The 14,732-nt window shown below is 36.6% G+C and overlaps 1 protein-coding gene across 2 annotated transcripts in view; it reads left to right on the top strand.

The window, feature by feature from the left end:
* Window positions 1-13,857, top strand: part of DYNC2H1 (dynein cytoplasmic 2 heavy chain 1) — a 321,263-nt gene extending 307,406 nt beyond the window's left edge. For both annotated transcript variants that reach the window (XM_063092854.1, XM_063092855.1), the window contains one exon: window positions 13,661-13,857. In XM_063092854.1, the coding sequence (XP_062948924.1) occupies window positions 13,661-13,819 (159 nt within the window). In that variant the 3' untranslated portion in view covers window positions 13,820-13,857. The remainder of the gene's footprint in view (window positions 1-13,660) is intronic.
* The last annotated feature ends 875 nt before the right edge of the window (window positions 13,858-14,732 follow it).

Here is a 14,732-nt window from a genome sequence, read left to right as displayed (position 1 = left end):
CTTGTACTGATTATGAGCACTGTGCAAAGTGTTTAAAATACAAGGTATTTAAGACTTGCAAAAATTTTTGAAATAAGGATTACCATCTTTATTTTAAACTAAGAAAACTGAGGCTTAAAAGATTATGTAACTTACCCAAAGTCATATAGTTAACAGGTAGGCAGTTAAGATTCAAATTGAGGGGGGCTTCAAGATGGCAGTGGCTGCGGCGGTTGGCGCAGAGTAGCTGAGGTGGAAAAGGTGGCCACTGGGCCTTAAGCAGCCGGGAAACTTGTGGACCTTCCTCTTGCCGTCTCTTAAGGGAGGACCACTGCTCGTGGCCGGTCGTGGGGGCTGACTGCCACTTTGCCTATGGCAGGAGAGGCTGCCCCGTTTACAGGCAACAGCTGTGAAGTACAGAGCAGGAAAAGAACCGTTTCCTAGCTGCAAAAGCGAGTCTCTAAACAGGGAACGCAGCGCCAGGGCTGGTGTTGATGCAGCCAGGATCCCGGAGGCCGGGGCCGCGCTGAAGGCGGCTAGCTGCCCTATTCAGGATTCGAGGTTTCAGGCCGGCATAAAAGAAGATTCCTGGGAGCGCCCGAGCCGTACCGCGGGACCGACTGAGCAGCCCGAGGCAGCGGCGGCCGAGAACAGGACGGAGACAAAGCAGAGGCAGAGAGGGAGCAACCCGACCCGGCACAGCCCTGTGAGTGACCCCCGGCCCGGCCCTGCTCGGGGGGCAGACGCCCGCCTGGCTTCCGCCTGCGTCACCGGGCCACTCACCGCCCCGAGGGCTGCCTTGATTTTCTCAGGTGGTGGCAGCTCCAGCCCGGCTCAGCCAATCCTGGCCTCCTCGCCCGGCTCGACTACTCACTGAGCCTTCCAACTTGCTTGCCCCGGCGCGGGGCTTCCCGGGGTCTGTGGGCTGGCCTCCCCACCCACACCCTCCACGGTTCTCTGGCGGGGCTGGTGGCGTGGGGTGTCCCGGCCAGCGTCGGGAGGGCAAGGAGTTACGGGCGGGGCCGACTGTCAATCCACCGCACCCTGGGCTCCGGCCCTCGGTAAGCTTCCTGTCACTGGGAGGCAGATACAATCTCTGTGGCCACCAGTTCGGAAAAACGCCTAACCGATTTCGGGTTAGGAATAGTGTGGGTGGAGAGTTCCCAAGTCCGCTTGAACATGCCGGAGAGCTGACTGCGGGCGAACACCGGACTCTATCCACGCCGGGGGGATACAAAGGTGAACCGTGTGCTGTGGGCTCCTCCACCAAGGAGCTCACGCTCTGGTGTGGGAGATAAGACAAGTACACAAATAACCGTGATACCAGGAGGAAGGTGATAAGTCCTGAGAAAGATCTACACAGTGCTACAAATGCACCCAGAGAGACCGGTCGTCTGCGCCTAGCAGACACCTGGTAGACTTCCTGGGCGAGGTGGTGCCAAGCAGGGTCTTGAAGGCCCAGCTGATAGACGAGGGTTGCAGAAGACACGTCACAGCCCAGCCCAGTGCACTCAGAGCAGGGAGACGTCCAGCTAGGGAGGCGGAGACTCAGCAGAAACCACACACCCTCTGGGGCCGCCACTGGACGATCCAACAGCCCGGGCCAGAGCGCACGCAACAGGGAGAACTCCTGCACGGGAAGTGGAAGCTCAGCAGAGACCACACACCCTGCGTTACGGCCCCATGATCCAGCAGCGCAGCAGAGTCCAAGCTGACCAGAGAGGTGACTCCCCGGAGAGGCCCAAACCCGAGGCAACCATACACACAAAGCACTAGAGGCCAACTGAGCAGTCACTGGAGGTAGCCATACCAAACTGGCAACCACAGCAACATCTTAGTTAGTCAATAGTCTCAAACTGGTGGACTGTGAAACCCCCTGCCACAATGAATAAACATCAAAAAAAAGATACCAGAAATACAAAAAATCAAGAAAGTACAACACCAAAAGTTAATAAATCTCGAACTCAAGATCCTGTAGAACAAGAAGCTCTTGAAATGACTGACAAGGAATTTCGAGTGATAATTCTAAGGAAACTGAATGAGATACAAGAAAACTCAGCTAGACATCATGATGAAATGAGGAAAAGTATACAGGACCTAAAAGAGGAAATGTACAAGGAAATCAATGTCCTGAAAAAAAACGTAGCAGAACTTGCTGCACTGAAGAAGTTATTCAGTGAAATAAAAAACACAACGGAGAGTTTAACCAGCAGGCTTGTCGAAGTTGAAGAGAGAACCTCTGAACTTGAAGATGGGCTGTTTGAAATAACACAAGCAGACAAAAAGAAAGAAAAAAGAATCAAAGACATTGAAGAAAATCTGAGAGAAATATCAGACAACCTTAAGCGCAAAAAATATCCGAGTCACGGGTATTCCAGAAGGGGAGGAAAATGGAGATTCCATTGAAAACATATTCAACAAAATAGTGGCAGAAAACTTCCCAGGTATAGGAAAAATCACAGATCATCAGATCCAGGAAGCTCAACGATCTCCAAACGTATTCAACCCAAAAAGGCCCTCCCCAAGACATGTCATAGTCAAATTGGCAAAACTCAGAGACAAAGAGAATCTTAAAAGCTGCAACAGAGAGGTGTCAAATCACCTATAAGGGAGCCCCAATCAGGCTAACATCAGACTTTTCATCACAAACCCTAAAAGCTAGAAAGGAATGGGATGATATATTCAAAATACTAAAAGACAAAGATTGCCAGCCAAGAATACTCTACCCTGCAAGGCTATCCTTCCGAAATGAAGGGCAAATAGTATATTTCTCAGACAAACAAAAACTGCAGGTGTTCACTACCACACGACCACCCTTACAAGAAATCCTCAAGGAAGTACTGGGTTTGGTTCCTGAAAAATAGCTACCACTGCCATAAAAACCCAAGAAAAATCAAAACGCACTAGTATAATAAAAATGGCATCCATGAAGAGAAAACAAACAAACAAAAAGGCTATCTACAACCTAAGGAACCAAGAAACACAGAAACCAAACAGTAAATCAGAAAGCAAGGAACAAAAGACACCTAAGACAACCAAACAACCAATAAAATGCTAGGAATAAATCAACACCTTTCAATAACAACTCTTAATGTAAAAGGCTTAAATTCCCCAATCAAAAGACACAGACTGGCTGACTGGATCGAAAAGGAGGACCCAACCATATGCTGCCTGCAAGAGACCCACTTCACCCATAAAGATTCACATAGACTAAGAGTGAAAGGATGGAAAAAGATTTACCATGCAAACAGAAAAGAAAAAGGAACTGGAGTAGCTATTCTTATATCTGATAAAATAGACTTTAAACTAAAAACCATAAAAAGAGACAATGAGGGACACTACTTAATGATAAAAGGACTGATCCATCAAGAAGACATAACAATCATAAATATGTACGCACCCAGTGTTAGAGCAGCCAGATTTATGAAACAAACTCAATTAGACCTAAAGAAGGAAATAGACACTAATTCCATAATAGCAGGGGACCTGAACACCCCACTGTCAATATTAGACAGATCATCTAGGCAAAGAATCAGTAGAGAAACACAAGATCTAAACAATATTCTAGACCAATTGGAATTGGCAGATATCTACAGAACATTCCATCCAACAACCTCAGAATATTCATTCTTCTCATCAGCACATGGATCATTCTCCAGGATAGATCACATATTAGGTCACAAATCAAGTGTCAATAAATTCAAAAAAATTGGAATCATCCCATGTATTTTCTCAGACCAGAATGGATTAAAACTAGAAATTAATAACAAACGAAACTCTGGAAACTATACAAACACATGGAAATTAAACAGCATTCTACTTAATGACATATGGGTCCAAGAAGAAATCAAGCAGGAAATCAAAAAATTTATTGAAACTAATGAAAATAACGATAGATCATACCAAAACCTGTGGGATACAGCAAAAGCAGTATTAAGGGGGAAATTTATTGCATTAAATGCTCACCTCAGAAGAATGGAAAGATGGCAAGTGAACAACCTAACACTTCACCTTAAAGAACTAGAAAAACAAGAACAATCCAAACCTAAAGTTAGCACACAGAAAGAAATCATTAAGATCAGAGCAGAACTGAATGAAATTGAAACCCGTAAAACAATTCAAAAGATCAATGAATCAAAAAGTTGGTTTTTTGAAAAGATAAATAAAATTGACAAAACATTAGCATGGCTAACAAAAAAAAGAAGAGAGAAGACTCAAATAACAAAAATTAGAAATGAAAAAGGTGATATTACAACTGATTCATCTGAAATACAAGGAATCATTCGAGACTACTATAAACAACTATACGCCAACAAATTTGAATATCTGGAGGAAATGGATAAATTTCTGGACACACACAAGCTCCCAAAACTGAACCATGAAGACGTAGAAAATTTGAACAGACCAATAACAATAAAGGAGATTGAAGCTGTTATCAGAAGGCTCCCAACAATGAAAAGCGCAGGAGCAGATGGATTCACAGCAGAATTTTACCAAACATTCAAAGAGGAATTGACACCGATTCTTTACAAACTATTCCAAAAGATTGAAACGGACGCAAATCTCCCAAACACATTCTATGAAGCAAACATCATCCTGATACCAAAACCAGGTAAAGATATAACCCAAAAAGAAAACTACAGGCCGATATCCTTGATGAGTATAGATGCAAAAATCCTCACTAAAATACTAGCAAACAGAATACAGCAACACATACGTAAAATTATTCACCACGATCAAGTGGGATTCATCCCAGGGATGCAAGGTTCGTTCAACATATGCAAATCAATAAATGTGATACACCATATTAATAAAGTCAAACACAAGGACCATATGATCATCTCTATAGATGCTGAAGAAGCATTTGATAAAGTTCACTCATTCATGACAAAGAGCCTCTACAAGCTAGGTATAGAAGGAAAGTATCTCAACATAATTAAAGCCATATATGACAAACCCACTGCTAATATCATCCTGAATGGGGAAAAGCTGAAAGCTTTTCCTTTAAGAACAGGAACTAGACAAGGATGCCCACTCTCACCACTCCTATTCAACATAGTGTTGGAAGTACTAGCCAGAGCAATCAGAGAAGAGAATGAAATAAAGGGCATCCAGATTGGAAAAGATGAAGTCAAACTGTCCCTGTTTGCAGATGACATGATCCTATATATCGAACAGCCTACATCCTCTACAAAAAACTCTTGGAATTGATAAATGACTTCAGCACAGTAGCAGGATACAAAATCAACACACAAAAATCAGTAGCATTTCTTTTCTCCAATAGTGAACATGCAGAAAGAGAAATCAAGAAAGCCTGCCCATTTACAATAGCCACCAATAAAATAAAATACTTATGAATTGACTTAACCAAGGAGGTGAAAAGTCTCTATAATGAGAACTACAAACCACTGCTGAGAGAAATTAGAGAGGATACAAGAAGATGGAAAGATATCCCATGCTCTTGGATTGGAAGAATCAACATAGTGATAATGTCCATATTACCCAAAGTGATATACAAATTTAGTGCAATCCCCATCAAAATTCCAAAGACATTTTTCTCAGAAATGGAAAGAACTATCCAGACATTTATATGGAATAATAAAAGACCACGCATAGCCAAAGCAATGCTGAGCAAAAAAAATAAAGCTGGAGGCATAACACTACCCGACTTTAAGCTATACTACAAAGCTATAATAACCAAGACAGTATGGTACTGGCATAAAAACAGACACACTGACCAATGGAATAGAATAGAGAATCCAGAAATCAACCCACACACTTACTGCCATCTGATCTTTGACAAAGGCACCAAGCCTATTCACTGGGGAAGGGACTGCCTCTTTAGCAAATGGTGCTGGGAGAAGTGGATATCCATATGCAGGGGAATGAAACTAGACCCATACCTCTCACCATATACTAAAATCCACTCTAAATGGATTAAGGATTTAGATATATACCCTGAAACAATAAAACTTCTTAAAGAAAACATAGGAGAAACACTTCGGGAAATAGGACTGGGCACAGACTTCATGAATACGACCCCAAAAGCACAGGCAACCAAAGGAAAAATAAACAAATGGGATTATATCAAACTAAAAAGCTTCTGCACAGCAAAAGAAACAATTAACAGAGTTAAAAGACAACCAACAGAGTGGGAGAAAATATTTGCAAAATATACATCTGGCAAAGGATTAATATCCAGAATATATAAGGAACTCAAACAACTTTACAAGAAGAAAACAAGTAACCCAATTAAAAAATGGGCAAAAGAGCTAAGTAGGCATTTCTCTAAGGAAGATATACAAGTGGCCAACAGACATATGAAAAAATGCTCAACATCACTCAGCATCCGGGAAATGCAAATCAAAACCACACTGAGATACCATCTAACCCCAGTTAGGATGGCTAAAATCCAATAGACTCTGAACGATAAATGCTGGCAAGGTTGCGGAGAAAAAGGAACTCTCATACATTGTTGGTGGGACTGCAAAATGGTGCAGCCTCTATGGAAAAGGGTATGGAGGTTCCTCAAACAATTGCAGATAGATCTACCATACGACCCAGCTATCCCACTGCTGGGAATATACCCAGAGGAATGGAAATCATCAAGTCGAAGGTATACCTTTTCCCCAGTGTTCATCGCAGCACTCTTTACAATAGCCAAGAGTTGGAACCAGCCCAAATGCCCATCATCGGATGAGTGGATATGGAAAATGTGGTACATCTACACAATGGAATACTACTCAGCTATAAAAATGAATGAAATACTGCCATTTGAACAACATGGATGGACCTTGAGAGAATTATATTACGTGAAACGAGTCAGGCACAGAAAGAGAAATACCACATGTTCTCACCTATTGGTGGGAGCTAAAAATTAATATATAAATTCACACACACACACACACACACACAAAAAAAAAACCTCGGGTCGGGGGGGAAGAAGATATAACAACCACAATTACTTGAAGTTGACAGGACAAGCAAACAGAGGGGACATCGGTGGGGGGAGGGGGGAGGGAGGAGGGAAGGAGGTTTTGGTGATGGGGAGCAATAATCAGCCACAATGTATTTCAACAAAATAAAATTAAAAAAAAAAAAAGAAGAAAAGAAAATGAAAGCATTTTAGAAACAAACACACACACAAACAAAAAAAGATTCAAATCGAGGGGTCTTTCCTAGACCTTAGGCCTAATACTGAGCTCACTAACAGTATAAACTAGGGTTTGGAAAACTATGGCTAATAGGCCTAATCCACCATACTTCTTGTTTTTGTATAGCCATGAGCTATGAATGGTTTTTACATTTTTTTAAAAGGTGATAAAAATCAAAATAATATTTCATGATGTGAAAATTATATGAAATTCATATTTTAGTGTCCATAAATAAATTTTTGGGGGAAAACAGCCATGTTCATTTGTGTAGATATTGTGTATGGCTGCTTTCAGACTACAGTGGCAAAACTGAGTAGTTGTATCGCAGAACTATCTGGCCCACAAATCTTAAACTGTTTACTATCTGGCCCTTTATGAAAAAAGTTTGCCAACCCTGTATAAACTATTAAACTCTCCAGCTTCTGCTTAGATTAAATATTATTTTCTTCAAGAAAGTGGTTTTTTTAGGGCAACTTTGGCTGTTTTTAATAAACATTTTTTACTAGGAGGGAAGGAATGAGCATGTAAAAGCAAAGCAAGCATCAACTTTATATAATCCAGAAAAAGTTACTTCTGCCTTTGAGTCCTACAGCTGCTTTGTTTCAGAAAGTTCAGAATTCTCTAATAACCTTGGACGAAATAGTACAGTTCATAACTTTGGTGACTAAACTTTCTTAGGCTAAAAAGTGTTGGCACAAATTATTTCCACAGTATTATCTGACACCCAATACCCCCCTCCCCACCAGGAATGGCTTTATTCCAGAAGAAACTTGCCCACTAACCCAGTCATTTAAACAACGTTGTTTCGAAGTAGACAGTGCCTCTATTTTTCAAAGAAGAACATTTTAGGTTACAAAATATTGAAAAAAACTTTTGACATTGTTTTAATATGTGGCAATACTTAGAAAAGGATATCAGCAACAAATTTTAAGACTTCTTTTGGGGCAGGGGGAGGAAGCTCCATGATTGCTTTTATTTTAAATGCAATGTACTTTGTGAATTAACAAAATTGGAATTACGAATTCTGAAGGAAAATTGAAAGTAAGTAAAATGCTGGTGAAATATTTTTCCTGTGTTTCTATTTACAATTGTCTATGTGTACTAAGATGATACAAGTATAACTGACATTCACACTGTTGATTTACACATTCATTCATTTTTGATGCAGATTCTTAACAGTTATTCCAGTTCCGGCTCAGTGCTGTTGGTTAAATTAATATAGGTCCAAATTAAGGTTTCCCTATGGGATTTTACCCAAAGAAGCATTAGCTTTTTTCCAAAGCATTTCCCAACATGTTTCTATACATTATTCCGTAGTATTTCTCTATAAAAGAAAATTGTTCAATAAACAAATTTAATAAACACAGTATTTTTTCCCCCTTAGAAATTTTTGTATTAAAAGCTCTGATAAGTCCCAAAGATCACCTATCACACAACCTTTTCATGCACCTACATCCCACACTCCTTCAGGATCTAGTATTCCATGTAATAGGATTTGGGAAGCACAGCTTTATGATGTAGACTGGTATCAGGTGATGCCCCATTCTGGCATTCCACAGGAAGTCAGTGTACCTTTGTTCTGTCTTTTCAGCAAAGAATGCTAGTTAGGGTCTGTCAGCTCTACAGTAACATAGTAGTTCTGACCTTCCAACAGGCACCACAATTGATAGTTCAACTTCAGGAGCAATTTCATTCTAAGAGAAAATACAACCTTAAAATGATTCCACAAGCCACTCAGAAAAAAATCATTACTTTATGTTACTGTTTATAGACATTAAAATATTGTTGTCATGTATATTTGAAGATAAGTGCAAAAAGCTCTGCCTTGTATGTGTTCTGGCTTAAAAATAACAAATATTTAACTACTGTCTTTTCAGTGTGATAGTTTTCTCTTCAGGCACTTATTGTGAAAGTAACGTTATTAGCCTCATGTTATTGAGAAATTTGAGGGAAGTTTCTCTTTTCCAAAATACATCTTATAGAGTAGCTAGACATTCTTGACAAAGTCTTTCAAAATATTCATTGGTGGCAAGTTGTTTTGTTTTCTGTTTTTAGATACTTATTTCTCCAGAGTTGCACTGCTAAATTATGTCATGTATACATTCATTAAAGCTCTTATTTTCTATCCTCTCCTTTTCTAAAAAAGAACTATTTGTTGAGTTGATTCATAAGCATTCAGAAAATATGTGTTAGAATTAGTTGGACTATGCATAAACTAATGAGAAATATATTTTGTTTTGCCTTCATATGTGTTTTATTATAATGAAGTTGAGTTGCATTAGCCAAATAGTTAACATAATTAACCTAGTAATTTTGTTTTATTTTTTGTTATTTTGTTGCTTTCTTTGGTTTGTTGGCTAAGTGATAATGTAATATCACCATCTTGCCTTTGTAAAATGCATTATCACCTTTCAAATATTAGCATATTGCTTGCTATTTGTAGAACATGTGTGCTTTTAAGTCACTTTATTAGGGCATGGAAAGTTAATTTTTTGTGAGACATTTAGGCTTTTCTTGGACACTTTAGGCAAATGGAAAAATTATGCAAGATTCTTGTCCATATAAACCAATTTTTATCTATGAAAAGCTAATTGGTCCAAATGAGTATAAAATTTTAAGTTTCAGTCTCATTATTGAACTAAGCTAACTAGACCAGTTTGTATTTTAATAAATGTATAGTATATAAACACATAAACCACTTCAAAGTAATCACAATATAAAGATTTTTAACTATTAAATTTTAATTACATAAAACTTTGTTTTCATGTAATATAATGTGAATTATTTGAAGTCTTCCTAATATATTTCCTTCTTTGCATTAATTGAACACAATGTATTTGTTAATAGTTATTAATAAAATTTTAGATTCATTCAGATATTTCATCCTGGCAGGGTCTTAGCTTTGCCTCAAGATAAACATATGAAAGAGGGAATTGGGTTATAAGAATTTAATTCAGTTAAACAATGTTCATGGAACTTTTATATGCATGTGTATTGTGTTCTTAGTATAGTGAGAATGCCAAAAATACTTAGCTCTGCTTCTACTTGGACCAATTATTTATTAGTGACTTAAGAGCAAGTACATTTAACTTTTTTACAGAAGTAATAACATTTATTACTTAAGAGATTGTGGGAAGTGACTAGCAAAATATCAAGAAGTCACTGTGGTTTTTTGCTTTAAAACATTGTAGGGGCTGGCTGCTTGGCTCAGTTGGTTAGAGCACAGCCTTGTAACACCAGGGTCAAGGGTTCTGATCGCCATATTGGCCAGCTGCCAGAAAATAAATGAATGAATAAATGAATCAATAAAATATCATAGGTTTGAGAAGGAAGATTTGTACCCTCACTTTAGAAGAAAGTCTACAACTAAAAGCAGGTTTGGAAGGATTTGTAAATACATACAAAAACTAGTAAATTTATGGTGAATATGCAAAGAATTTTGTATTATTGTTAAGTTCCTAATGTAAAAGGAAATTTTCTTAGCATTAAAATGAAGAGATATACAGAAAACCTCCTGACTAGAAAGGAATAGCATTGTAAAACTTTTCAATATGATATTTCTATTTCATTATTGATCATAGAAATAATGGGAAGCAAAGCAAATATCAGGTGGCAGAAAAAGATAATTTAAGACCTTTTCTGGGATCTGGCATTCATAGATTCAGATCACTTCAGTCCAGCAAATATGTAATGTTTTTCTGCTCTTTGCTAAAGAATTTAGAGGCAACAACAGAAAAAGCCTGCACTACGTTATTACCTTTAGAATTGGCCAAGGAGTTATGACAATTACGGTAGTTTCTGAATCCTAAAGCTTTGCCATTTAAGTAGAATTGAAGAAGAGAAGAGATTAGTCAGTGACTGATAATGATTGAAAATTCTCTTCACTCAAAATCCTACATTGTTTTCTGAGACCCAGCTCAGGATTTATTCTCTTCATGAATCCTTGTTAGGTTAACATATCCCAGAGTAGTATTTCCTTTATCTTGATTTTCTAAAGTACAAATTTTCCAAATACTATATTCTAGGTATTTGATGTGTGCATATTTTGTTTTCTAATCTAAATTTTAAGACTCAAAGAAAATCATTATTTTCTCTATTTGCGTATATGCTGAAATGCTTAGCCTTTGCAATTCTAGGCAAAGCGCTAGCATATAAAATGTTAAATGAATGTCTGAATAACTGATAGCATCATCAGTGTAAACAGAAATAATTAGAAAGATTGAGGATGGATGATGTATTTTATCTATTCGGGGAATGATTCTACATAAAGAATGAATTTTGTTATATGTAAATCAGGTTAAGATTTAGGAATATCAGGGATGAATGATTTTTCAAAGGATCTTAACAGATTTATATCAAGGACCAGAAGAGTCAGAACAGTATTTTCCTGGGTGTGTGCATGAGAGAGAGAGAGAGAGGAGGAGGATTGGAAAATTGAAATTTCATATAATGCCCACTTAGACTTAAAAGTAGAATATTTGTCTTAATTTTTCCATGAAGGAAAATATTTTATTTCTCTTTGTAATAGCACCATAGCTCATGTAGTAGGTGCTAAAAAGCTAGGGTTGTTTTTCTAGTTGATTTGAGAATTAGTAGGCAGTAAGGAAAAGGCAGGCCAAAGAATTAGAAATGTGGATAAATAATATTTATATTTGAGATCTTTAATATATCATCTGATTCTTTTGACATCCTGTGAGGTGGACAAGTGTCATTTGTCCTTTTATAATAGGGAAAGTGATGCTTGGTGAGTTCGCTACTTAGGGTCAGGTGCCTAAGTACTTCAGAGCCTGAAAGCCATATCTTTCTATAAATGCTTTTTCTTCTATTTTGAAAAGTAACAGAATAACAGAGTCTATTGATGATAATATTCATATACCAAAATGTTTTTCCAGCTTTACCACTTCCTAACTAGGTTACCATGGGTAAATCCTCTACAGGCTTCTGAATCATCACTTATAGTATTCTAGAGTGGATCTGGCTTATCTCAAGTTCCATTTCAACTCTAAAAAATAGGCAGTAATAATTTATTAGTTGAATAAAATTGTATAAGTTCAGTAAAACACTAATCCTAAATTTGAATTAGAAGTATCATTATGAACTAAACTTGTTTTTCTTTTAAAAATACGTATTTGTAAGCTCCAGTGACTGAAAAATCCTAGAATCATAGCACCCAAATTATGGTCTCTCATACCATTTCTCTTGAAAGAAATTGGGGATCATCGGAGTAATGAGTAATTTGATTTTGGGGACAGGAAATATAATAAGCTTGTAACATGTTGACATACTGGAAAAACAAGGAAGCTGTTGAAAATGATGACTAGGGACATATCAAAACCCAGGAGCCAACTTAAAGAGTTCCCACTGAGCAAAGAGTGACAATTTGAACATCAAGATAATAACCGCATTGCATTGAAGCATATCAAATATGTTTAAATCCACCAGTTCATAATGCTGTTTAACAAAGAGAAGGTGGTCATTGATCACCTTTAGTGTATACTAGGAAACAAATTCATTATTTTGAAAACACAAAAAGGAAAATTAGTATTTATCCGGCCTTTCCTATATGAACTGTACCTTGTGGTAATAAAAAAAATTGATAAGTGGAAGTTTTTATATTCCTGTTTGGAAATGGAGAAGGAATAGTAGAATTAGATTACCATTTTGTAATCTTGAATGAAATAATGATCATCAATAGCCTCTAATATCCAAAAAGACAACCAGACATTGTATGCCTCACGATCGAAATATATAGTACCACCTGTGCAGTATTGTTGCCCCAAATTGAATCTGAGCTCACCTCTAGACTCAGTTTACAGGATATGAGGGTACTTCAAAAAGTTCATGAGAAAATGCAATTAAAAGATAATATGAATCTTTCTATGAACTTTGCAAGGAACAGAGGACCATCATACCTTGGGATCGTAACCAACAAAAATCAGAATGTGAGAGACTCCTTGGTATAGTTTCTTCAACAAATAAATTGCTAGGAAAAAAGGAAAAATCCTATAGATTTAGGAGACTTAAGAGACATGTCAAACTGCAAAGTGTGGGTTTTATTTGAATTATAATTTTAACAAATTTTTTTAAATTATGGGATAATAAGATAATGGATATATGATAATATTAAGGAATTATTAATTTTTCCTGTTTGATAAAACCATTATGGTTATTTTTTTATTTTTTATTGTTCTCTATATATTATATATAACGTATATATTTTATTTATAGGGATATATATATAAGTATTTATAGATGAAAGTTTATAATTACAGGATTTGGTTCAAAATGCTCCAGTATTTGGGGCTGGGGGAGATTATATATGAAACACGATTGGCTATGAGCTGATAATTGTTGCAGTGGCATGATAGAGGTTTATTATATTAGTCCTTATTTTTAAAACATTTAATAATAAAATGTTCAATAAAACTTATTATTTGGAGGGTTTTGTATTTGTTTCTTTGGTTATCTAATAATCTGCTTCAAAATAGTATAAGACTGTATTTTGAAACAATTTTTTTTTAAAACAGGATGCATATGGTCCATATTCCCCTGATGAGTGCATCTCTTTGCCTGTTTACACAAGCGCTGAAAGGGATCGTGTGGTAACCAATATCGATGTTCCGTGTGGGGGCAACCAAGACCAGTGGATTCAGTGTGGAGCAGCTCTGTTTCTGAAAAATCAGTAGAATTGAATGACAACAAAGTCTGTCTTAGCAAAATGGAACGTTTATTGTATAAGCTTTAAATATGTTCTCAGTCTACATTTGAAATGTTAGTTCAAAATATTAGCATACAGTTACTCTGTTGATCTCATTCAGTTTTTATTATAATGTGTAATAACAGCATTGTGCACCTTTTAATGTAGTTAATGTCAAAATTGAGTATTCCTTTGATAACATTAAATATTTCTGTGAGAAAGTTCACTTTTCCAGTGGCTCAAAAATTTGTTTTAGGTAAGAGGTTTAAAATATTGTATTTAAGGAAACAATAATAAATATTTTGGCTATCACTTTTACATCATAATTATTTAATAAAAATATAAGATTATTAATTTTTCTCAGTCTTTCATGGTTTTTAATATATATACAACTTTTAACTGGAGAATGTATTATATTTTCAAGTTATAATGTATAATTTATACATATATTAATATAGTTATACTATATTAATTATAATACATAATACATTGTATCTTGTGTGATTTATTATTACATATAATATATTACACATATAATATTACATAAATATATATTGTATAATTATAACTAATATTTTAAGGTAATGAATAAATGAAGAATTCTGATGAGACAATAGTGGAAACATAAATTCTGGTTACGTTCTTAAACATTGTTTTTTTATATTTTTAATTTTTTTACAAGAGCTATTTAATCTCTGCAAGATTCCCTGAAATGAATGGATCCAAAAATACTGTTCAGTTGAATGATAAACTCTTCAGTAACCTACAAAGTTATTTCCTGCTATATCCTTGCAACAAATTCTAAGAGCTGAGGCCTGTATTTTTGATAGGTGTTTATAACAAATGAATCATATCATTGAAAAGAAGTTATATATTCAGAGGAGAAACAAAGGAAAAAATAA

This window comes from Cynocephalus volans, chromosome 4, assembly GCF_027409185.1.
Source record: "Cynocephalus volans isolate mCynVol1 chromosome 4, mCynVol1.pri, whole genome shotgun sequence".
NCBI lineage: Eukaryota > Metazoa > Chordata > Mammalia > Dermoptera > Cynocephalidae > Cynocephalus > Cynocephalus volans.
This window is presented reverse-complemented; position numbering and strand designations above follow the sequence as displayed.